Source organism: Dermacentor variabilis, chromosome 2 (genome assembly GCF_050947875.1).
Source record: "Dermacentor variabilis isolate Ectoservices chromosome 2, ASM5094787v1, whole genome shotgun sequence".
NCBI classification, from domain to species: Eukaryota; Metazoa; Arthropoda; class Arachnida; order Ixodida; family Ixodidae; genus Dermacentor; species Dermacentor variabilis.
Genome location: NC_134569.1, coordinates 185103816 through 185130136, shown reverse-complemented (window position 1 = coordinate 185130136; position 26321 = coordinate 185103816). Strand labels below are relative to the sequence as shown.

At 44.0% G+C, this 26321-nt stretch overlaps 1 protein-coding gene across 1 annotated transcript; it reads right to left on the bottom strand.

The window, feature by feature from the left end:
* Positions 1-3080: 3080 nt before the first annotated feature.
* Positions 3081-26321, bottom strand: LOC142572998 (ribonuclease H2 subunit B). Its single transcript, XM_075682484.1, has 10 exons — positions 26063-26321; positions 25455-25517; positions 24790-24894; positions 24099-24163; positions 19332-19443; positions 16972-17142; positions 16236-16317; positions 10215-10275; positions 8752-8832; positions 3081-4671 (listed from the first exon to the last, which is right to left on the bottom strand). The coding sequence occupies exons 1-10, from the start codon at positions 26136-26138 to the stop codon at positions 4582-4584; spliced, it is 906 nt and encodes a 301-aa protein (XP_075538599.1). The 5' UTR covers positions 26139-26321; the 3' UTR covers positions 3081-4581.

The window sequence follows — 26321 nt, the reverse complement described above, 5'->3', positions numbered from 1 at the left end:
TGGATATAGTTCCATGTGTCTTGACTGCAATTGTGCGCAACTGTTTTTTATATAGGCTCAGTATTGAACGAAACAAGTTTTAACCCTTAGAAACAAACATATTGTAGTATACGGCTGCTAATGTGTTCTTTTAGATCATTTTTATTTTTGTCGTTCATTCCGGGTTTTTTTATTTGCAACCCATCGCTAGGAGCCTCACGTGCATGCTCGTCTGAGCGAATGCTGTTGGCGTGCAGCTAAGCATGGACGATTCACCCTGGGAAGCATAGACAGAACACGCGGAGTGATAACTTTTCTTGACCGAACTTGCGCAGCTTCCACAGTGTTGACTGCTATGTATGGAACAGAGTGTAGGCTCACACTCATGCGATAGGATATTATATGGAATGTGATGGCGAGAGGGTCTTTTGTATGTACAGTGAAACCTCGTTAAACCGTAGTTGGCCGGAGCTCGGAAAAAGTATGTACTAAATGGTAGTACTGCTTAATATAAATAGCATGAGATCACCCACTTACCTGTAAAAAACGGAACTCAGAGAGAGTGCGATGGAAGGGGAGAAAGACATGCAGTATTCTCTTCGCACGACAAAAGTTATTTTCGTTTGATGCCCCGGCGGCCTGGTAGCGACGACAGCGGCCTCAAACTTACTGATGCTGTGAGCCAGCTTTTCAGCCAGCCCCCTATTCTCTGCAAACACTTGCATGGCAGATTCCTCGTCGTTGCATATTCTCCGTGCACGGGCGCGGTAGAGTTGCAGAAGTCGCGGGGCGCCTTTTTCATTGTGGGGTGCTGTTCTCGTCGCGACGATTGCATTCACAAGGCTGACGTAATGCACAGCTTCTGCCACTGTCTGGCCTGAATCGCCCGTGCTGTCGCTTCCCGTGTTGTCCTCATCACTGTCAATAGGCGACACTTTGGCAACAACAGAGGCAACGGTGGCGAAAAGTCGAACCTCGTAGCTGACATCTTTTCGCAGTCGCAGCAGCGCTGCCAAGCAACTTCTTTGCATTCCAAATGCCACAAATTAGTCAACAGTAGACCCATGTCGCGTGCCAGCGCCGACTTCTTCGTGTCACATTCGATAGCATGAACAATGTCTAATTTTTTCTTCCATGCTGAGCACGTGTTGTCTTTTTTTTATCCGAGCTTCGGCAATAACGAGAGTCCTTGCATGATGCCACAACACTCTCTGGCACGGCGCCGAAATGATGTTGATGTTTATGCGGCTTCATGCACGAATGCACAGGGTACTTGAAGGCCGTTCTGATCTCTGAGGCTTGTTGTTCTACCGGGCTGCCTGATGGAGACGACGTACCACCATGTTTGCACGGCAGTTTCAAGTTACTGCCGCAGGCAGCAGTGAAATTTCATTAAATTATAACATGTATAAACACAACTCGTTACATTGGTGTTCAAGATACATGGCATTCTATGGACAAGAAGTTATAAATAGCTAAACACTTCATTATATTGAGGTTTAACTCTATTATTATTGTAAACTTGTGATTTGTTAATCTAACATTACCATTACGGAAAACTACGCACAGTGCAATCTGCAGACAATGTCTCAAATCGTGCAAATGTGTCATAGTGACACCAGTTTGTGTTAACTGCCACCACATAAATTATGCAGAAGGTTATTGCGTGTTTAGCAGCAACACTCAAAGCACCTAGAGAAGGAATTAAGATACCCATCAAGCAGAAATTAATTTTTGGGTCGGGAGCGCCGATATTGTTTTCTGGAGGATGCTCATTACATGTTAATACTACTATGCATATGTAGCAAATCTTTACATACCAGCCTGTGGCATGATGACCACTTATAATTAATAATCCCTTGGGCTGTGACCAGTCAAATTAACGAAGGAAACAAAACGTCGAAGTGCCTTAGACCTTGTGAGCAAAACTAAAGTGCCACCAAAGAAGGATTAGGCCACTGCATGAAGCTCTTACACGTGAGCCCGTTCACCTCCACAAAGTCATCACAAAGAGACACTGCTCATGTTACTGGCAAATTAAAAGAAGATTAATTGAAATGTTCACTGCGACTAACCACTATGAAATCAACATTTTAATTAGCACAGTGGATGTAAAGCGTCTGTTTGGCTTACTTATAGTGTGCTTGTATGTGAAATTTCTGCACTTGAGCTTATTTTGAGAAATAGCTACTTACTGCAGCTCAACAATAAACAACTTTTTAGTATAAATGGAGACATGCGTCAACAGCTCTAATTAAGTGCTGCCATCTGTTATTGTGTGTGGCTTCTGTAGAAAAATTACTTTTATTCTAAATCTTTGCAACTGCCCTTCAAGAGCCTTTGCAGCAACAAAGTATATGCAACAGTAGGCCTTTGCAATGCATTTTCCTTTCTGAGGAATTGGGCTTTTAAACGTGGTGCGCCATACTAAGTACCATGTGACGGTGTGCTGGCCCCAACCGATTTCAGCCACTACTCCAGACACATGCATATACCTGCCAACCTATGAGCTTTAGAATACCTAAAAACCACATGGATATAACACTCAGAAAGAAGGGAAGGGGCAGCACGCATTTTGTTTGAAATTCCCCTTGAGCACATATCTTCTGTGGGATATGTGCTCAGTTTATTTATAATAATTTAAATAATTTATGCTTCGATGCAGCACATAAGTAGGAAACTTGGAAGAGACTGATAAGCAACACTATCGTTAGGTCATGCTGACTTTTTCAGTTAATTTCCCCAGCTTAAGGAACTTGACTGTATGAACTTGCTCAAAGTACCCCTTTGGCAAAGCTTCACCAAAACAGCTCAAACCGTAGAAGACTGATAAGCCTAACTTTCTCGCGGGAAAAAAAATAAGAGGCAAGATTCGTACAGCTTGCAGAAGTTGGCAGGTATACAGGTGGCGCTGTGTATTTGGCTCCAAGGTGTAGCACACGAGGCCTATAACTTGTCGCAAATGGTAGTGTGCACCAGAGAACCCTGCATTGTGCAGCGCCGTGAGAGTAGCAAGTGCCATTTACTACAAGAAATTGCACTGTGGCAGACAAGCATAAGGGGATGCAAGCAACTTCGTATTCACACATTTAGTCACTTCATTTGTTCAAAAAGAGGTGCACATGGCTTTATTGAGACGAGATTGCAGTTAATGGCAGCTTTCCAAGGTGTGCCAAAAATTTATACGGGATAAAAGAAACAACCAACCATGCTGCTAAAGGGAATGCTTTACATGAAAGCTGAAATCGACAACAAAGTTTTTAACGTATCACTGGATGACAGTCTGTACAGAATAGCTTCTAATCACAGCAATGATATTAATCCAGTCAGAATTGGAGGGAACGTCCACCTTCTAGGAGTGCTTGGGCTCAAAGCTGATGGGAGCGTTAAATGGTCAGCGGTGGAGATCATGCAGCACGAACAGATTGCAGTCTTTATGGGAAAAGAAAGCAGGGAAGCGACAAAGAAGGAGTCGTCACAGGCATACCTAACATTACAAGACAAAGCAGAGATAGGCAGCATGCTAGACTGTAATAGGTATAGTACATCCTAATTACCTAATGCGAGCTAAGTGACTAATTTTTTAACCAAAGGATGCCATTGGCAGTCATCATCAACACTGCTCTGCTTTTCACCTAAAATGCACCACCTCAAAACTAATCGCTGCACAGACAATAAACAGCAAGTTATTAGCTGCCCATTAACCTGTTTCTCAAAAAACTTCTTAACCCCACATGACTGTGACGAGACCGATAATCAAAAGTAGATAATTGGACTGCCATTTCTTTAGTCCTGCTGCACCATATTGCATACTTTGTTTCACTGCTTCTTCGACCATTCACACTCAAGGCACCACATTCTGAAACCACATCCACAGCCTCAGCTCTTAAGTCACAGCTATTCAATAGCATGCATTTATACCACACAAGAGCTGTGATCACTTTTGCCTTCTGTGATTCAATTATTTGAAATGCGTTCAGTAGCGAATGTTTCTTTCACTGCCTGCAATAAATTTTACAAATATATAATGGTAAGGTAATTCAGCATAGCTTTGGGTTATTTAAATCTGTGTAAGCTCAGCAACCAATCACTCTAAATAGTCAACCTACAATGACCCTGGCAAACTGCATATCGTTCGATTAAACATCCTGCTACCTTTATGTACCCACACAAAACTTGCCTTTGCCGCTCACATTCTGTGTTGAGTAAATATTGTTTAGCGTTTCCGATTTCTGCAGTTATGCATTTCTCTTTTTATATACATCATTTTTTTTCCAGCCTGCTCTTACATTTCAACGCACTGGCCCAGCTTACGTAATTTCTGTGGGCTTTTCAGGCAACATTAACAAAATGAAACATTAAAATGTCCACTGCACAGATAATGAGCATTAGCTGTACACTAGCCAGTTTCTAAGAAGATTCCGTTAATGTCATACGACTGTGATGTGAATGAGGACAAGTAAAAGCCAATGCACAGGTTGAAGCTTGTCCCTGGCATGGGCAAGGCTGTTGGGAGCTCCAGCTCCAAAGAGTGTACAGTTGTGCAGACAGCGGACAGGCCCTGCCGGACTTTTGCTGAAGCAAGCACTAGAGATGTGCCATTCATTTCTTGGCAAAGAAGCTTGAAATGCTTTTCATGCCCGTCTTGTCCACCTTCTGCAGTTTCTTCTGGCTGGCCGTCAGCTTTGGCGCCTGAAACAAAACACCGAATGCAAGTTGCAAAACAAGATGCCCGTGCCAATTGATGTTAAGGCTACATGCTAGAACAGCAGTGCTTATTCTGTGTCTAAGTTGATTTATCCTAATACAGTCAAACGTGACCATAATAAAGTCGCATCTGATAAAAGATACCTTAATTATATCCAATGTTACCTATAAGCAGGGTGATGAATCAGGAGTGGGGGGGGGGGAGGGAACAGTTTGGTTTGGATTCGAGTTCAAGCAGCTTTGGTTTCATTCTGGTTTGGAAAAATCTGAAGCTATAACCATCTGTCTGCAAACTGGTTATGCACAGTGCATATACAGTCGCCTACCGATAATCCGGACATGCTTGGCCATTCGGACAGCTTCGATGGCACTGCCATCGTAGACTTAATGTGTAAAGACGACCGATATTTCGGACAGCCGCCAGCTCTACATTCGGTTATCCCGACTCCATCCGTGGCTGTAGCGTATGTCAACTCTGCCACCATTATCTCCTCTGGCAACCTTGATGAGACATCAAGAATGGCTTCAGAGATGTGAGACATCAAGTATGGCCTTGGAGATTACACGCTAGACGGTAATCCCTGAGGCCTTGCCTTGGTCCCAGCACTGCGCCTCAAATATATAACTGCAAATGCCAATCTTTGAGGCTTTGCCTGAATTGTGAGGCCGCATCAACATCGCGATCATCACATCAATTCCGGCAGCGCCGTGCATGGCCTGCTCATGCATGTTGAATTTGCCTTTTGCACAGGTTCTGCCTTTCTGCGCTTGTTTGTTTATTATGCGCTCCAGACAAAGCTCTACTGGCTCCAAGGAGTCTTTCTTGTGTAGTTATCGACAGTCCGCGTCAAATGGCACCAATGGTGCCCTTGCAATTCGACTCTAAATGAGCCCGACACCGCAATTGAAGAGCCCGAACTGCCGCCTACCACCATAAGCTAAAATGGGGACACCATTGATGACCTGTTAGGCTGCGGTTAGCCGATTCCTGCTGCCATTGCATTTGAAGACTTTGCAGAAGTCAACAGCACGGTGTCATCGTGTGCCGAACTGAACAATGACGAAACAATTAAGCAAGTTCTCCCACCGTCAAACAGCGACTCTAACTTGGATAATGATGATATGCCTTGTGCTCCGGAGCCTTCACATGCAGATCTGACTCAAGCTTTTGCAGTCGTTGCATTGGCGTACAGAGACAACACAAAACTGGCGGAAATACAGGTGGACTTGGTTGCACATAAGCGAAAGTTTGTGCAGCAATGAATTGATGACTTCGTCATTGCACAGGGGCCTTAAAATGTAAATAAGATTATCTTTTTTTTATACATTCGTTTTTTTCTTACATTAAATAGTTTGGACTTATGTACATTCCCAGTGGAGTCCAAATTATCGGTCGTCGACTGTAATACCACTACTTTTTAAAAATGTTTCTACCCAAATGTGCAAAACACATCACGAATAAGCATATTCAACAAAAAGAAAAAAGGAAAAAGAGTTTTGCGGGAACTTTTTCTGTAACACAGGGGAAATTCCATGCAGGAAACTGGGAGCGGGCTTCACCCCAAGCCGCCTTATGTTGAATTCCAATGGCGGAGTCGGAGCAGCCGACGAACTCCGCGAGCGAGCACTTGATTCTGGCGTAGAGCAACGCCTCCAAAACCGCGAGTGGAACACAAACTGCGCCGCCGGAGCAAGGCGGCGGAACTTCTATCGCCGAGTTACCCAGGATACCTTGCGTGTTGTCATTTCCTTCCGCTGTTTGCTCCCAAGCGTGCAGCAGCTTTTGCTTCCTCGCGAATCGTGACCGGTGGCACCTCCCAGCAGACAAACGTGGTAAAAGAAATACGTCACACAGATTTCCAGTCCACTCCGCCGATTTTGGCGGAGCATCTTTTTCTGCTGCACGGAGCGACTCCCGCTCTGAATCCCCTCCGACTCTCTCATTGGAACACCTTACTCCCGCCCTCACTCTGTCATTGGAACAAACTTGCTCCGGAACGAGCAGAAAAACTTGCTCCGACTCCGCCATTGGAATTCAACATTAGGCTTTATTGGGAATTCGTACAGGAAGCTCTCACCATATGTAAACCATAGGTGTACATTTGATCTGCGTTATGTTATGTGTGTGATGCCACTGCAGCTGGAGTTGTTGCATCAGTCTGTTCCCTATAAGTGTGTTCTCAAAAGAGAGTCGCGTGCCAAACTTCTTTTTTTATCATCCTATGTTCCTGCTCTAAACCAACAAACGATGCTTGCTGCTTATTATTCTGTGTTGGCCAAAGACAGTTAGCGAGAAACTTCTTACCCAATACAGAAACTTGGCAAGAAAAAATTTTTTTTCTCGTCCATAAAGGGTTAAAATTGTAAACATATTCAACAGAGATCTGCCTGACTGGGTCGGAAATATTAGGAGTGAGAACTGCTCCAGCCAAGGTTAAAGAGTTCCCGACTTTCGGCAACATCTCGGTCCCTTCTTCATGGGGGTGACTGAAGTGGCTGAAGAAACAGCATTCTTGAAACTCCCGTCTTCTTTGTGTTGCGATTCCCCCTCTCTGTATTGTTGCGAAGGCCGTAGGCATACTCAGGGGGGAGCGTCCCCAACAACCGATTAATGTTGCCGTGAAATGAAGCCATATTACGAGGTCATACGCAGTTGTCCAACAAACGCATGCCAGCGTTACAGTGCAAACACTTGGTCCGTAGGACATTCATGTCAAAATGTCTCTGCACCGTTTCAGAGACCAATAGGACATCCACTAGACTTCCATTTTTTGGATATCCCACCACAGACATACCAAGGTTATTGTACACGGACCTCTTTTGGCTTACACATGAGTAATTGTCCTCCAAAAAACTTTGAGTTTGCTCGTAAGAGAACTACGTAATACAATTATGTAACAGAATTACAATCCCATGCTATCACTTCTGTGGCTCACGTGTGACAAGTACATTGCAAATTTTCTGATGCAATTTACTTAGATAACTTCAGCTAGTCCACTATGTTGACCACTTGTACCTAGCGGACGGCCTACAAGAATGAAGAGTACACTGCACTTCTACACACATGCATGTGAAATGTGCACGCAACTAATTTATCTGATGTTGCTGTAAGGGCACTCTGCCTGTTGCATCTGTCACACTGAGTGTGCTGCAGAAGCAAACATAGTGAAAAAGACCCTGACGTGTCAATGAAGTGTATGCAGCATGTCCCCGTGATGTACCTCAAGGACAAGCAAGGGATGTCGTTGCATGTCCTTGCATGCAAAGGAAAGTGTGGCCAAATGTTCATGCAAGGGACGTGTGCTGGATGTATTCGACACACTCCTATACCATATCCATGTCCTGACAGTGGACATCCATAGGACATCCAGTGGATGTCATTGCAATCACTGGGATGTCACTGTCAAATAAAAAAAAAAATTCACATCATGCAATGTTTCCACTGGGGCTGAGGCCTCCAAGGAGCTCATGCAACTGCATTCATTCAGGTGCATGAACTGCAGCCATCTCCACAATACCAACTGTTTTTATAAAATGACATGCAATCCATGGCAATTTGCTTCCAATTAAAAGGCTGTGCAATTTAACACCTGTTTTTCTAACAAGCCCCCAAATTTTAACCTAGAATAGCAAATAGTGTGAAACTAATTTTGGTACTTTTATATCTAACCTTCGCAAGCTTTCATTTGCACCCAAAGCATACAGCATACAGGGCGCAATAGGATCTTATCGCACTTGGACTTCATAAGGAACATGACGCTGCTCCGGTTCAATGATCACTCTTGACCGCACAGCATGCTTGATAAGCTTGTTTGCAAGCAGCTGCTTGTAATTCAACCATTTGACTATTTGTGTCTGCAAAAGTTTCCATTTATTATCTCGGTATTCTTTCACAGTGGCCATGAAATTTCATTACATTGAAATCATCTATAAATACACTTTCTTATATTGAGGTTTTAAATACATTGTGTTCTATAAAAATAAGTTACAGAAAGTTACATACTTTGTTATGCAGAGAATTTCGTTACACTGAAGTTTGTTATATCGAGGCTTAACTGTATTTACCTTAGCTGATTTCAACAGGCCGTTCTTTGGTGTGCCTTGGCTGTAGTCTTCCAGTGGCTCCACTTGCTCAGTCTTTTGTTTCTGCATAGAAGAACAGCTCCACTCAAGGCCAAACCTGTTTTATTGGTTTATAGGGGGAGTGAGAGAGATGATTTGAGAAAGGCTGGGAGGTTAACCAGAATGAATGCTTCTGTTGTGCTGTTCTACACTGGGGAAGGGAAAGATGGAAAGCACAGAAAGCAACACAGCGAAAAAATGGGGGAGAGGACACAGGAGACGTATCAGAGTTTCTTTAATTGGTTAACTCAATCGTAGGAACTTCACTGGTGCCATGATCGACCTACCTCTGGTATGACAGCTGTACAGGCTGGCACTTCAGTAATGCCTGTTCTAAAAGGGGCCGATCATCGAAGAGCTCACACTACAGTTGGATACTACCACACTGAAATTGGCACGATCCATGAAAAATTTTACTCCTGCGGAAATTCACTGTGAAAATTAAAAATAGCCATGAAACATGTTGTTTCGTGGCACAACATTTAATTTCAAAAGTCTCTAATTCTGACATGCTTGTGCTAGTTAGTAAGCAGTGATGTAACGTGGTTTTTGCTGTCTGTCAGTTGAGCCGTTGCGACGTTGCTGGCAAGCACTTCAACTATACTTTCAATTGCATCAAAAGCGTCCATTACGCGAGATGCCACTGGAATGAGTGCAAACACTCTCGCTGATTTTGTTTTTCAGTGAACAACCGCATGGAATTTGGTCTCAACGATCACATGAGTGCGGGTACAGTGATCGCATGCCAACAGTCAATTCCACTTGAACTGACTCAACCAGAGAAAAACCAGACACATGCAACACAGCTCTGTTGCCACTAGCTTAGCATGTAAAATAGCATATCCTTTCAATAAGCTTTTGTAGTGAAAATGGCAGGTTGTTGTCGCTCATCATCAGAAACTATGCACACATTTCTGTTGCCATCTTGTGGTGACCATGACATTGATGCTGGCTCCGATGACAGGCTGTTGCATGGCTGTTGCCAAAGCTATTTATGGGAGCATTCAAAGACAGCAGATGTCTCCATTTCCTTCAGTTGTTAACATATTATTAGTGTCAGTACTCGCAAGAGTATCTCTCTCAAGCACTTTTTCTGTTTCGGGGGTGGTGTGGTTTGCGTTTGCTCTGCCAGAACTTTAATGAAGCAAAAGTGCCCCCATCATGGACTTCGTGACGGTAATCTTGATGCAGTAAATTCTATGGGACACTCTTGGAAAATAAAAGAAACTTGGTTGTGTGGAAAATTTCATCTAGCCGGTATTCCTTATGCAGGAATTTGGCAATGCGATGTTACTACTGAAATACACAGACGCAGAACCTTTAGAATGGAGGACAATGGGCTGGTAATCATGAGCTGTAAAAACCACAACTTGAACACACACGCAAAGTAGTGTCCGCAACCATACCTTAGGTGGAGGTGAGCTTGGTGTTTCTGCCTTCTTCTCAGCTGCAGGTTTTTTGTCCAGGCTGCGAGGGACCAATATGTACGAGGTATATTTTACATGATTATCACAATGGTTATGCGAGCATTGCGACAACATTTATTCATCTCTGTACCTCTATACACACACACAGATATTACATGCAGCAGTGCTGCTTTAGCAGGTTAGTGCCAGCAGATTTGCCAAAAGCATCGATAGAACTGAGCACACAGCAGCAGTGCATGAAGAATTCCATTCAACAATGGGCAGTTTACGATGAAGCTTAACCTTGGGAGCTCCCATTTAAACGCACGGGAACAGAGAGATCGTTTGTTCTGCTCAACATACACTCCACCAAGTTTGATTAGGTTTGTTGCCTTTAAAATAAAAGGTAACAATCTAGTCACTGTAAGAAGCGTATTTTTCATTTAGGCTGTCAATTATTTCATAACGATGTTTTAATATCGTAAAATTAAAGACAAAAAATGCAGCTCAGAAATAAAAATACTAGTACCACAATTTTGTAAAGTGCACCTGTTCAGACATCTAAAGCAGACAAAATTGTTGTATTATACACCACTCTAAAATAAATCAGTAATTTGCGAGTAAAATTAAAATTAGATTCTGCAGTTTTATGCACCAAAACCACAATATGATTATGAGGCACACCATAGCGGGGGACTCTAGATTAATTCTGACCACCTGGGGCTCTTCAATTCACAGCGCATAGGTGGGGTTTGCGCATTTTGCCCCCATCGAAATGTGGCGGCAGCAGTCGGGATTTGATGCTATGACCTCGTGCTTAGCACCGCAATGCCAAAGCCACTAAACAACCAAGGCGGGTCAATTTGTGAGTAGGACTTTGCGAAATGCTATTAACTGTAAACTCATGATCAAACTTATTTGCTGTAGATGTTCTAAGAGATGTTTACAGAACTGCAATAATTGTTTTCGGTGCTGAGGTACCAATTTATAAACTTAGAGCTCCAATTTCCTTTATGCTTACCATTTTTCAGAAATTACTGTAAGAAGATTGAGGCCCTAAAACAAGACTGCCGTGACCAGTAGAATTCAGCTTTCTCTCTTAAATGCAAGAAATCTCATTCAAATCAGTTAACCCTTTCCTGCTCGTGAGAAAAGCAGCAGTTTTTGGGTAAGTACTTTTTTACTTTTTTTCCTATCACAGAGCATGCTTGATACTAAAGTGTATAGTATCAAATTAAAGAGCAAGAAATTCTCTTTCCAATGGTACTATGCCCAAAAGAGCATGTTTATTGAAAAGATTTTGAAAAAAGAAAAACCTAAGCAATGCTTTTGTAGAAAAAAAGAAAAAGGTATATAAGGATGCCACTGTTGCTTAGCACAGAAAAGCCTTTAAAAAATTTAAGAATATACTTCTTCAATGCAAAGGACCTGTGCAATATTCCAGCAAACCTCACCTTTCTATGTAGAAAATTTGTCGTCACAGAAAAGAAAGTGTTAACCCCAGCAACTAGCATAAGCGTGATCCCAAGGTCAACTCGGCCATCTTTTTGCGCGAAACTCAACCTGCTGTGCAGCTGCCGGCAAAAATGCCAACTGAAGATTGTTCACACCCTGCAGGTAAGGACTGTGACCTTTAGAACGTGCAGGATATCTTTATGTCGGCACGCAGCAGCTCTGAAGTGGTTCAGTGAAGAAAGCGAGACTCCCTCCGTAAATGTGACAAACCGAAGTTGTCTTCCATGTCAGTGCTGCTTCCAAAGTCCGAAAACTTGAGTGCAGATGCATTAGAATCAGTAGAAATACGATGTTTTCATGCATGAGTGACGCGCACCACTGCCGCCATCTTGGAAAATATGAGCGCTCAATGCGCCAACCACGCACCTTTTCCCGAGGCACGTTAAAAATCCACTCCTGGCGGGAAAAGAAAAACCGATTAAATAGTTCCTAAATAACCCAATAAATGGCGCTGGCTGTCCAAGAGTGCTGGAAAGTGGCAAAATAAAAATTTGCTATCATCGATAGTGAGCTATAGATGGGAATAGGCGCTGACAGGAAAGTGTTACATAGTTTCCTAATAAGTGCATCTTTACATTTCACATGTACATTAGAATAGTGAAATCGGAGTTTGCCCCAAGGTACAGCTTCCTCCTAAGCCAATTTCGTTGTGATAAAGTGTATATATAACAAAATAGAAAAGTGACATTTTCTGGGAAAGGCAGAGTGTTTGCAGATCCAGCTGCTCAAACAATTTAGTCAGCATTAAAGTAGTGGTGTAAGAAAATAAAGTACGAGGGCGAATCAGGAAGTCTTTGCCCCGTTTTTTTTTAGCCTCGTTACGGGTGTAAGTGCTAAGTCAACGTATCCATTTCGAGCGGCGTACTTTTCTTGGACCGGCCTGGCCTTATCTGCCAGTAGATCTGCGGCACGGCGCTGCTGTCAGTTGTTGAAGATGGTGGTTGTGCTTCACGCGTCCACGGCGTACGAGCAACGAATGTGATTCGTTTTCTGTGGAGCAAGGGACGAACGCCCATCGAAATTCGCAGGGACATGCAGCCCACGTATGGGGAAAGGTGTCTTGCTATGAAAAGTGTGAGGTGGCGGCGTTGCGAGTTCGCAAAAGGCCGTAAATACTTGCATGAGACAATGAGTGTCCGGGGAGGCCGCATGGGACAAATGTAATACTGTGATGACACGAACGCCTAACCCGGTGTGGAGACTATGTGGGAAAATAGTGCAAGGTACGTAGAATAGTATACATACAGTGGAACCCCGTTCATACGTTTTTCACCGGACCGGGGAAAAAAAACGTAACAGCCGGGAAAACGCAACAGTGAGGAAAGCTCCGAAAATGAATGAAAAAAAGTGCAGCTTCAACTATAGACAATTTATTTCCACAGAGTGCGCTTAGGACCTAAAAAAAAGTCCAGAATTGTGGCTTGCCGTTTCTTTCGCTCGCTAGAAATCACCACACGTTTCTCAATAGCCTGGAAGGCCGCATTGCTGTCAGCGTCGCTGTGAGGTGCGACGTACCTGCGGAGGAGGTCCAGAGCCGCAACGGCTTTTCGAAAGCTACGATTTGGCAACTCCCCGGCATCATGCGGCTCGTGCATCGCAGTCTGCGACTTCACTCGCGACCGAGATCCCAACGATCTCGGCGATGCTCTGACACTCTGACGTCCCGACAACAACATCCACGGCGACGTAGTCGTCGTATGTGACTGCCATTTTGGCTTTTGGCGAGTTTTGGCCGGGCTTGGCTATGGAGCTGGCTGCAAGAAGCCGCACGCCAATTCGATGGCGGCCTCTCGAACTGGCGTGCGGCTTCTTGCAGCCAGTTCCATAGCCAAGCCCGGCCAAAACTCGTCAAAAGCCAAAATGGCGGTTGGAGCGCGTTGCCTACTTTAGCCCAGGCGGGTTCGGGGGGCTAAGTTGCGACGTATCATGCGGGAACGTTTTCACAGCTACGACGTAACAGCGGGGCTCCTTATACATTGGATCCTATGGAAGCTATGCTGGGACCGGATGAAAACGACGTAGCAGCCGGGAAAACGCAGCAGTGAGGAACGTAACAGCGGGGTTCTACTGTATTTGTAATTACCTGTATGTGCCTTATTTCCGCAAATAAAAATTAGGGGCAAGGACTTTCTGATTTGCCTTTGTAAATGAGTGGCCAAATGCACAATTTCATACACATACTCGAACCCATATATAACAAACTCAACAGTTCCACAAAAGTGGTCGTTATATCCGTAGTTCGTTATATATGGACTCTCCCTAAAAGACACTAAGAAACGAACCACATTCACTCTGGTGTCAGTAGTTGCAGTTCGGCAGCACTTTGGTGCGAAAACCAGATTTTCAGTTCATTTTTGTTCCCGGTGCATTCCTGCAGCTAGCCGCAAACTTGCATTAGAAATGTCTATCTAATGAGCAAAAGGCGACGTTGTACATTTCGAAGCAGCAAGCGCAGCCAGCATTTTTTATTCGAGAGTTCATGATACAGTTTACTACCAGTGGGACATCACTGTATTCTGTACAAAAGAGCAAATCATTCTAGCTGGCCAGACGCGTAAACTGGCTGGCTCGGGTCGCGTCGACAGGAATGCTTGAACGGCAATTGTTCCCATTAAGTAAAAACATAGATGGTCATTACAAAGTGTTGAAATAGGTGTAATGCATGCGGTGCTGCACGGGCAGTTGCACAAAAAAGAGAGTTATGTTATTGCAGCATCCCATATTGCATCAGTGCGGGCACCAGTGCACGCCCGCGCCATGCTTTTTATGCTGTTGTAGATGCTGTATGCCTCCTCCTTGGAGGCATGCCTTGAAAGCGCGTGACCATGACGTGACCTTCTTCGTGGCTTCCGAAATCCACCATGCAGTGGTCGCTCGCTCATCTCGAAAGCCACATCATTGTTGCGGTAGGACTGGAGCGGGGCACGCACTGCCTTGAGCCCAGTTTGGTCATGCTTCCTTGCTTTGGTACTTTGCGTGTGTCCTTTATTTTTTTTTTACCACGAGTCGGTTCGAAGCGTTCCTACAGTAGGATGATTGAAAAAATGTTCATTATGCAGACTATGCTCGTTACAACGGACCCATGTACAACAGACTTTCGGATATAACGGACTATATTTCAGCCTTAGTTTGTTCTACTTATTTTATTAAAGCAACGAAATTCACTTTGAACAGACCCCGCTACAACAGACTATTGGCTACAGCAGACAAAATGAGCAGCAATTTTTGTAAAAATCGGGCATATAAAACGTACTTTTGCCGCGTTGACACGGGCTGACAACGGACTTGCGAGGGTCAGCTGACGATTTCAGCTCAATATCGCACCTGTGAGGGAGGAAGGCGGGGCGGAAATGCACCGTCTTCTTTCACGCCTTCTTTCATGCGCGAGGCATGGTCGGGGGAGGCGAGAGAGAGAGAGAGGGGGGTTCTGCTGCTTACGATGGCTGTTGCTTACGATGCGGCCACCAGATCTTGAAATTGATGTGCGACGTGGGCAAAGTGCACCCAGTGCTGGTAGCTTTGTATGCACTGTGCTTTCGATGTTTAGTTCGCATTGAAGCGAGAGACAGCACAAAGGTCAATTCGCTCGCCGCTGCTGCCACATTTTTCTAGCTTAATTTGCTATCGCAATCGATGCTTTGCCTTTCAGACGAAACTGCAACTTTTTTTCATTTGTTTTTACTTTGGACGTTTTGCAATGAAATTGCTAGACATCACGACGAAAGTTTTGGAAGCGAGGCGTTTTGGATATTACGGACATTGGATAAAATGAACTTTTTTTGTAGGATTATCAGGGTACGTTTAATGAGAGTCGACTGTATCTGGACGCAGCTTCAATAGGCAGGGTCAGAAAAATCATAAATGCACTGAAATGTGGTCGTTACAACCGATAGATCATTATATCTGAGAATGTTCTAAGTGGGTTCGACTAGTTTTAGTTTTCTCACAATAATCAACATTGTGCAGGGCATCATACATGGCACTCTGAGAGATCAGTTGGCTACTGCACTAAAAGGTTAACAGACAGCCATTATGAAGTAGCAATAAATGTGAACAAAGCAAGAAGCTGTTGAAATATTATTGGCAGTTCTTCTGAACACCTATAAAAATTCAACCAGCTGAATGTCAATTTGCTAAGGAAGGACAGAAAATTCGAATAATGAATCCCAAATTCAATGTTCCCTCAGCCAGCAATAACTAAAGCATGAACAATGCTTAATAACAGTTCATTAAAGAAATGCTTTGACTTTAATAGGCATTCCATGCCATCGGTCCATACAGAAGAGTTTTAGTATTTATTTGAACATAAACAACACTAACTTTGGTGGAATGGGTGAGAATCGTAAGTGTGCATTAGGCAGGTGTGACTTAGAAGTACAAGATGTTCATTTTGTGGAGCTCTTTCTCAGACGTCTGAAATCATGCAGCACAAAAATTTGACAGTGCGACACTTTTGCTGACAGTGCATGGTAATGATCTTAAATGAAGCGCGTAGATATCACATACCCCAGCGATGTCTTCAGCAATGAGCCCAAGGCGGGTGGAACATAGTCGGCCACTATGGAGTGTGCTGTCACCATGTAGTCCTCTAAAATGAATGAACAGAAGGAAGCACGTGATGCGAGATAGACTATGTGCCTCAAAGAGAGGTAAACACCAAGGCGAGTGAAAAATGAGAGAGAGAGAGAGAGAGAGAGAGAGAGAGAGAGAGAGAGAGAGAGAGAGCACTGATGTCGTTACCACAGAAAACACCTGTAACTATGGACACTGGCCAAGCTCTGCGACAAGAAATTCACAATGACACCTGCTGTCTGGTAAACAGACCTTTGGCTACAGGCCCCAGATGTCTGTATCAGAAAATGGCTGACTGTATACATAAGCCAAAGAAACAGTATGCCCGCTGCTCTCAGGAGCACCAAGGACATCGTGATTTTTAAGAAATCTTTGAAATAAAAATGCACGGTATTAAAGGGGCACCAAACGCATAACTTATCAGCATGGATTTTGAACTTTCAGTGCAGCACTGCACGGGATTCCTGCATTGCACTGATGCATGGGCCGCGTTTCTTCGCCTGTCTTAGTGTGTAATGTGTTCCAAGTTCAATTTTTTCAGCGACGCAGTCAAGCCTTGACTTTGATTGCTGAAGCATTTTCGGGACAGCAACCTATCACCTTAGCTAAATTCCACTGTTATATGCCTTCACCGCCCCTTTAAAAGAAGGGCAGGTGATTAGAAACCTACCACTTGTAGGCCTGGTGTCACGTTTGCTCCTGACCATAGCAGCACTGACGCACGCTGCGCCAACCTGGATGTCAGCCGACTCCAACGCAGTTGCGACGGCCTTCACTTTCTTGTTAAGCCAGGCAAGGCACTTGGACTCGTTGTAGCGGTACACTTGATCCTCACCCAGCTCTGCAGTTGTGTGCAAAAAGTGCAGCAAACAGAAAATAAGGTAAATATATAAGTGACTCATACAGTTTTACATTACAAAATAACTTTGGCTATGAGGGCAGCTGTAGTCGCAGGATCTGGGTTAACTGTGATCTCATTGGGATTCTTGAGCAAGGGCCAATACATCAGTACAAAGTAAAACCTTGTTACTACAGATTTCATAGGACTGAAAAGAAAAGAATGTCTGAATTAACTGAATGTTGAATTGAGGATATATGGGGAGAACAATAAACAAATGTTCACTACATCAACACACTTTTATTTTGATCAGCAAATCCTGCTGCTATTTTGCACAAAAGCATAGCAGAAGCTGCAATTCTTGTCATCTCATGACTGAATAGCGACCACAGTGGTAAAGGCTTTGTGATTTCCTGTGCAGTTCGGCTGGGGCACAAGACCCATGTCCCCATCCAAGAGATATTTTCACAACTGCACGAATATCCTGCATAGTTTATTGCCAGTCGCGATGTAGCCGATGAGTTTGATGTAGTCGCGTAGTTCATGGTAGAATCACTCTTCATCCTCGACAGCTTTCGCCGTGTTTGACATTTCATACCCACTGCACTGAATAAAAATGAAACGACTGTTTGCGACAACCACTGTGGACGAAATGGTGGTTACTATGGACGTGATCAACGGATGGCGGTTACACAGTTCTGAAGGCACGTGGCCAACACAGTGTCATGCATGGCAGTAAACATAACAATGGAGGCTATAAATACACAAATAGGCACAAAGCGTTTGTTCCTGTACTGTTTCCGTTGATGAGTATGTTGATGCAGACTCTGGCGTTTTGCTTTGGTTGGACACCAGCACTACTTTTGCTCTTTCGCATCACACATTTACGGCGCTCCACGCTCAATGCATCCCGAGGGCTGTCCAAACTAACCGGTGTGGAGCCAAATACATCAGAAGAAATGAAAGCTTGATGCAATTAAATAATGCATATACCTTCTGGGACTGGAGGATGAGTCCAAATGAGTTTTCCCCCCAATAAATGGGGGTCAAATTAACACGGTTTTACTGAACAATCATTTTTGCGATCTAGCCTCTTTAGAACAAGGTTGCCAGCAGCTGCACCTGTGATTTTATGCTTAGCAGCAAAGTGCCATAACCACTGAGCTATGTTGTGTACACCCCCAAACGTAAAATAAACGGGACTGCAGACATGAAGAACAAGACACTGTGATGAGGCTTGTATCCCTAACCTCCCTAACCAGTGTTCCCAGTAAGTCCCCTTCCATTGACCTAGTAATCGACAACCTGTGCACCGGTGGCATTGCGATTCCCAGTGAGATAACAGTTGAGCGATTCGCTGAAGTTGACAATGAGCTCGACCTCTATGTGGAGTTAGCCGACGATAAAATCGTTTATGAAGTGATGCTTGATTATCAGCTACCCACCTATGGGCTACAGGCCTATGGGGTGTATGTTGTGCAGCCCTGCGATAGAGAAATAATTCAGTGATACTGCCAGCTGGCCTGCCCAGAGTGTTTAGTTGCAAAAGCAACAGATTTTCCCAAGTGTGCATGTTCTCATTCACTGTATCCTTAAGCCTAAACTGGGCCATGTTTGTCGTGCAGATGTGTGGAAATCATGCTACAGTGAGGTGAGGCTTTTCACCACTGACGCCCTGTGGCCTGAGCAGTGAAGTCACTCCACTTTTCATCAGAGTGTAGCAGTGAAAGCAGTGATGACCATGTTAATAAAGATTTTTTTCCAGAACTTTGCTTTGTGCCAATAATTAGGCAAGCCTATTTTTCAAAACAACTTGGCTGCTGCTGTAGGTGACTGTTCATGCAGGTAATATGCATGCCTCACTATTTTTTCCTTTTCTAAGTGTTAGCATATTTGCAGCTGGGTTATGCACACAGAGATATATAGTACCTTACAGATAATGTGACGCTGTGCTTTTATTGTGGAATATATATATTGTAGATATGGTGCCTTACAGATACTCTGATGTCAGTAGCTTTTATCATACAATGTACTTGGTTTGACCTTTGAGGTTATAAAAATAAAATAAACTTAAGGGAATAGACACATCTATATCCTCTGCCAGCGTTACAACATAGAAAGAGAAGGGTTACTAGTTGACCCAAGCGTGCACATACAATATTGCATCAAGACACCACAAAAAGTAAACACACCTTTGACATCTGCAATGTGTTGCATACGGCTGCTGCAGGAACGGATGACATTGACCAGGTGAGGATACACGTTGTCCTCTACAAAGTCCTCCAGTGGCCGGAACTTGTCACTCTGTCAAAGGAGAGCACGTATGAATGAAGTGTTGAGAAAAGGAAAAGAGCAAGCCATCAACAAAGGGAACATCGTTTTAACAAAACGACACTATTATGTATACCCCTGTTATACTGGACGTTTTAATGTCATTAAAATCAAATGGCATTGGCATCGATTGACATTATTTACTTGCTACACAGCGATATTTAATGCCATGAGAATCAAACAATTTCTGCAATTGAATAAGTTCGAGAAATTCATTTGGCTTCGCACTCAAAGGGAACATATACTCTCTATCCCGGAGACAAGGCGAAATATGACACTGACTGTTCATAATTTGAGAAGCATTCTTGTAAAGAGGCAATTAATTTGGCGTGGTTTAAGGCATCTGTCATTTTAACTAGAGGAAAGCTGTACGGCAGGCTGTCACAAAATATTTTTACTCTCCACCTCAGTGGCGTCTGGTGGCCATCACTTTACTAGCCGCCCATACTGTGAACAAATGGGCGCCTGCATGCATCTGCTTTCGACGTCTCGAATGCAGTTTGAATCTATTTGATGATAAAGCCTCTTCCTCTGATTAGTATGCTTTGCTCGCAATGCAAAACACACAACTGCTTCACCTACTGCAACTGAGTGTCGTTGTTCAGAGCTGTTATGTCAGTCATATTGTCTGTCTTCAATTTACCGGCTATGGCTACTAAGCTGGCTACGCCTTGTTTTGGCTTATAGTGGCCAGACATTCAGGAACTAGAAGTTCTACATGCATGTTATTTCAGTGAAACGATGCCCCGTATTTATATTAAAATAAATAGATTTACTTTTCAGATACTGTACACATACCTTGTTCTACTTTTCTTCCCATTATTTGGGGGGCATAAGCGCCATTGATATCATGACCGAATGGCATTTGTTGTACTGAATGTCATTAGAATCTAATGACATTAAAATGTCTCATATTACAGAGATAACGCCCAGTGACAACTGTTTACAGTGTAGTAGAACATAGCAAGGCATGATTAGTGGCTTGGTGATGCTGCACTGCATGGAGACATTCATTGCTGCACTAACTGTTAGGAAACTGACCACATGTGTGTTGTGGACACGTGGGGCCTTAGGCTGCAGCTGGTCGAGCCACGAACCTCTCTATGAAGTGCAGAGGTGGTGCTATGAGACCTTGCTTAGCGCTGAATAACTCCCCTGAGATGAGCACTGCTGACCCATAGAGCATCTCCCCTATTCCAAATTTGAGGCTTAATTGATGCACAGAGCCTGAGGGGCATGGGAGGCAACTTCTACCCATACTGTTCCAGCAATATGAGTGCACAAGTCACGCTTGTGGGGAAGGGGTAGCAGTGTAGTACAGTAGTGATGCTATTCAAGGGCCTGTATGGACACAAGGCAGCCAGTCACCATTGTCCTGCTTCAGTACCATGTACTAGAGGTACAAAGGCCAGTAGACATTTTTCAGGCAACCACATTGTTTCCTGCGGGTGCACTATGGAGAAAGAGCGGACGTGTAGTGAGGAGGATCACGGATATGCTTTGTCAGAGCAGTTGCACAACACTGCAGAGCACATAGAAGAATTTTACATTTTCACTCTCAGACGCAGAACTATAGAGGCTTATGCAATGGTGCGCGTTACATTACCACACAACAAGCACAACGAAATTAATTGTTTCATTAAAGGGAAGCTGAAACGGTTTTCAATTTCCATGGATTGCTGGGATTGGGAAGAACAGACCTAATAATTTACGGTTCCGAAATTTCTTTTTTTCGTTTTGTTAATATAAGGGGCGGAAATCGCTTTCTAAATCAACCCCGCGGACACGCCCCCATCGCTTCACGGAGCGCCGGGTGAGGTGGTTGCCAGAGGAGAGAACCGGCGAGAGTGACGTCATTCGCGGGGACTGAGCTGCTGGACCGGCGTGCTGGCATCCCTCTTTCCGTCTTGCGCTTTACTGAACGACGCTACGAGAGATCTGCTGCCGTGGCCGCTCAGGTTTGTTTTCTTTTGCGATTTTCGTAAACTGTTCTTTCCTTCTGTGCTGCGTGAGTGCCTACAGCCAAGGGCGCCCAACATGCCCTCATTCTGTGCAGCATTCGGCTGCGCGAACACAGGTGGGCGAGACGATGTGGTGTTTCACAGGTTCCCGAAGGACAAGAAGCTTGCAGCACAGTGGATCAGTGTGGTGAGGAGAGATAAGTTCGTGCCGACGAAATCAACTGTGCTGTGCTCGGCCCATTTCCGCGATAGCCGGATAGCCTTATGACAAATGCGGAAACGCGTTGTTGCTAGCGTTGCTATACTCCGTTTCATACATCAGGTGCAACGCTGTGGAGACTTGAGATACTTCTTGCAGTGGCTGCGTTCGCACTTAGAAAAAGTTCGGTGTTTCTTGACCCGATCTTTGAGAAAATTTTCCATATATAAGCTCAGTTCTGAATGAAAAAGAATTTACCCATAGAAACAATCCGTGTCTAACACGTTCTTTTAAATCAATTTACTTTTCGGCATTTTTTAATTGCAGCCCGTCGCGGCAGCTTCACGTGCATGCTCGCGCGAGCAAACTCCGCTGGCACGCTGCGAAGCATAGACGGAAACGCGCGCAGTAATAAATTTTGGTGACCGGACTTCGTGCGTAGCTTCCACAGCGTTGCACCTGAGGTATGAAATGGAGTATAGGCTTGCCTAGTGACATTCGACGTTAGGTTGCAGTTATCGTGTTTACCACACAGCGGTGCTAAACCGCCTAATATATTTATGTCAACACTAGCATGGAGCACGCAAACCGATTCTTGATCGAGCCACAATCGCAAAGTCGTCGAACCATAGTATGAATATTGCACATATAATACCTCTGGCCATCTCTGGATGTGTATATCATAAGCAAATTCCATGACTGTACCTTGCAGCACTGCATGTGCGCACTTTGAAACGCGGCACTTATGTTCGCGATCGTGTATCAACAGTAAAAAAACCACGGGACTTTAGACAAGCAGCGGCAAGGTGCTTGACATTGCGGAATTGCACCCGTGTTTACAATCTCATGAGAAGTTAGTGCTTCGGCATTCTTCCAGCAGCAAGTTCCCAGTGACACTTTAGCGAATTTTTTCTCCTTTCATTGGAACGTGCGGCTGCATGAAAAAAACATACGCACCAGCTAAGATTGCCAACGCGCGAGAAGGTGCACACATCGCTCTCGCTGTTGGCATACTCAACATCGTCGTTGTCGCCATCGTTTTCCGTATCGGCTGTCGGTTCGAACATGTACGGCGAAAATACAAGCTGTCCGAGACAGCGAGAACGTTCCATAATGCTTACAACTCAGTTATGAAGCCAGAACAGAACAGCGTGCTACGCTCTGAAACGGCGGCACCGACCGGCGACTGCCGCGAATGACGTCACAGCGGCCCCGACCGATCACGGGCAACAGCGGCGTTCGCGCGATGCCCTGAGGCGCTGGTGCGCGTTTTCATGAAAAAACAGCCGCTTGCGTTTGTTTTCACCCTTTTTGAACCAGATATTTGTGTTCAGGGGACTCAAAACTGTAGAATGCCGCAGAGAACTCATTTTTTTCGAAAAGTGTTTCAGCTTCCCTTTAAGCCTTAAAGAAAACAGTGCGAAAATACTGCAAAACGAACTCCTCTCCCTCCACCACGCATTCAAAAGTCAAATAATGTTCACTTCTGAAAAATGGAATATTAAACAAGGCAGACCGTAAACCAAGTCTACTTGACAGTTGCCTCGGCGGCTATGGAACGTGCTGCTGGGTTTATTATTCAATCTGCACATGAAGAACAGGCAGCTTGAATAAGGGCCAATGACACATGCTGGTGACTGGCTAACACATTTCCTTCCATGAGCAAGGCTGAGGGCAATGACTGACTTCTTCACAAAAACGACAGTAGTAGCACCAGCACAAAGTTCATTTTTGATCTCTTGACTGGTTGCAGGACCTCCTAGTACTTAATGAGGCATTTGTTGCAGCTGGGCATGGACAGCTACTGTAAATTCATCATGTCTATAGCTTTAGCCCAAAGAAAGAAACACTGAAAAGTGAATGTAACATTAACTTGAGCACTAACTAATGTGTGTGCTTATGTGTAATGACTGCACCCATATAACAGCTGCACCTCAAACTTCGAGAAAAGAATACTTCAATAACAATAACTTTACATCTTCCCCATGCGTCAGGGTAGGACTCCAAACTGTAAAACATCAAAAAAGACACCTTACTGTGAAGGAAGCGGCGAAAATATCCTAGCCATGAAAAGCTGCAACTAATGCAGTGTTTCCGAGACTCATACTTGTTCGTATTAGCCATCACAGCATATATCAGTCTATACAGCACTCTGATAATTTGAGAACTATTGAGGAAAAATATTACATTTAGAGAGAGACAGACAAAGGGGCCATTTTACAAGGTAAAAAGAATACGCCAAAAAAGAACATATCTTTTTTCACCTGTGCGATAGCCACACCTTGCGCAAAACCTTGATAAACCACTTTCTCCTTCTTGCAAATGTTATGTTTCAATCTGCTTGCTCCAAAAATTAAGTTATTTTGCTCAGAGGGAACTGACGCAAGAGAAATACTATGAATTAGCAAGCAATCACGCAACGCTTTCACAAAACTGGTGCACAACTCGTGCTCAAAGTAAACATGTACCTTTTGCAAAAGAGCCACAGCAAAGAAGAGGGGATCCATGGGAGTGGCGACATACAGTGACCCATCTGTCCATGCAAGAAGAGAACACACGTCACACATACACTGTCACTGCAACAGTCAAGAATACAATACGCACCCTTGACACAGGAATAGAAATGACGTATAGTCTCAGTTCGCGAGCCTTTTGAGATAATAAACAACTATCATCCTGGAGGGTATCTAATCTTTTCCAGGGGTAGCCAGGAATGGAATAGCAATAGTATAGTTATGCACAGTGCAAGACAAACTGGCTGCAGGACTCAAAGTGATGTGTACTAATCTTCAAACAAGACTGTCTTAGGTATAGCGCATGAAAGTGGCTTGTGCAGACTAAACGTACCTTAGCACACCCAACGCACAGCACTGTACACTGAAAATGTGTATAACCCTATCCTGCATTGCACATTAATAGCACATGCCAACTTTGAGTCTGGTTTTGAAAACACACTGCAAGTATGACATTGCAAGTGTGAGACGATGTGCCAGCCAGCTGCTTCGTGAAGAAACAGCATTTCTCTTACCAAGCTGCGAATACTGGGGCGGTTTAAACTTAAAAAAAAACAAAAAAAAAACAAAAAAAAAAACAATATGTTTGATTGCATCTGCAATGATTTGCAAAGGTTATTTATGGCAAGGCATTGTCGTGCATTACCTGGTTCTACAAAGTCATCCACGATCCAGGATCCACGCTTCTCCTTGAATTTGACTAACTCTAGGTATTCACCTGAGTCAGCTTTCAGGTACAGTGATGAAGCCTCTAACAAGTGAACAACAAGGAACAAGTGAGGGCTTAATGTGAATAGTCTAATGTATTACACCATTTCAGCCACTATATTCAATGAGAATAATGTTCATAGAGTAACTACTAAACAAGCTAAGGGAACAAGGACAGGAACATGTGCTCTTAAGGATGACAAGCGTGTTAATATTTCCCATTATTATTAAGAAATTAACAATGAAATTCTTATTAAGGAAACAAAGACATTAAACTAAGGATTGACAAAGTAAGCCAAAACTATTTAAACAGGAACCTACTAGGTCTAAACAAATTAAACTCTACTTTTGATTGTCGCCCGTTATAGCCCCTAGAAAACAGCAATAAACCAGCAACTATCAGCTGTGCATTAAACAAAAATTCACTTGACCTGGTAAGTCTTTGCCACGGGAAGTACGCTATTTAGAGGGCATGTCAGGCCAATACACTAATACTATAGAATCCAAGATAATAGATATATTGGTCCATTTACCCATTGTACGTATTAGTCACAGCAAGACACAGCAAAGTATCAATAAGAAATGCACAGACGCGAGAATTACCCGTTTTTGGATGTGGCAGAGGCACAATATTGTGTGTTTGTTCGTCTTCCGCCGCGTAAGCATCTACAGGGGAAAAAAACGGGAGTTATGAAATACCTGCGGTGATTTCAACCTACACTTCGTAAGCTGTTTCAATGAAGACAAGTCGACAAGAAAGGCTACCAAATGGTGGCATCAGGAAACGCTGTACTATAAGAATACGATGGGCTACCGATGAAACCCTCAAAGTATTGACGGATACAATGCGCACAGAGGACGCTAGTAGGATATATTCATACGAGCTCTTTCGATAACAAACGTCGTGGAAATATTGCGTGGACGCTCCCATAAAGCGCATGTGACAACATGTGAACTGTTTACTACTGCGGCTTCAGGGAAAGCGAGAAGTGCATAATCGCATAATTTTTTTTTTGTGAACGTTAGCTACATTGATACGGCGGACATCATCTGAGCCCAACAGCCGTCTAAGCATCTCTTTAACGCACGCACAAGAAAACAGCCCACCATGGATGCTGCACAAGCCCTATCAGAACCTTTTCACGCAGTTAACAAACGTATGGTTCAAAAGAAACAAGAACATCGGAAAATGCGCAACAGGTTGGCCTCACTTGGCAAAACGAAGAATCTCAGTGGCTCCTTAGAACTTTCCGACGTAGTACCATCACCGTTGCGCTGACGAGGCATCACCTATGAGATGTGTAACGGTTTAAACGAAGAAAACGCAAATGTGCTTACGCCGTCACATTTAGCGAGCACAATTAGTTGAAATGTGTCCGTTTGAATCGTCGCACAGTTCTCGACCGAGCACACTTTACACGGCGCCTCCGTAATTTCCGCGCGAGTCCGCGGGAAAGCGCCCGCCCAGTG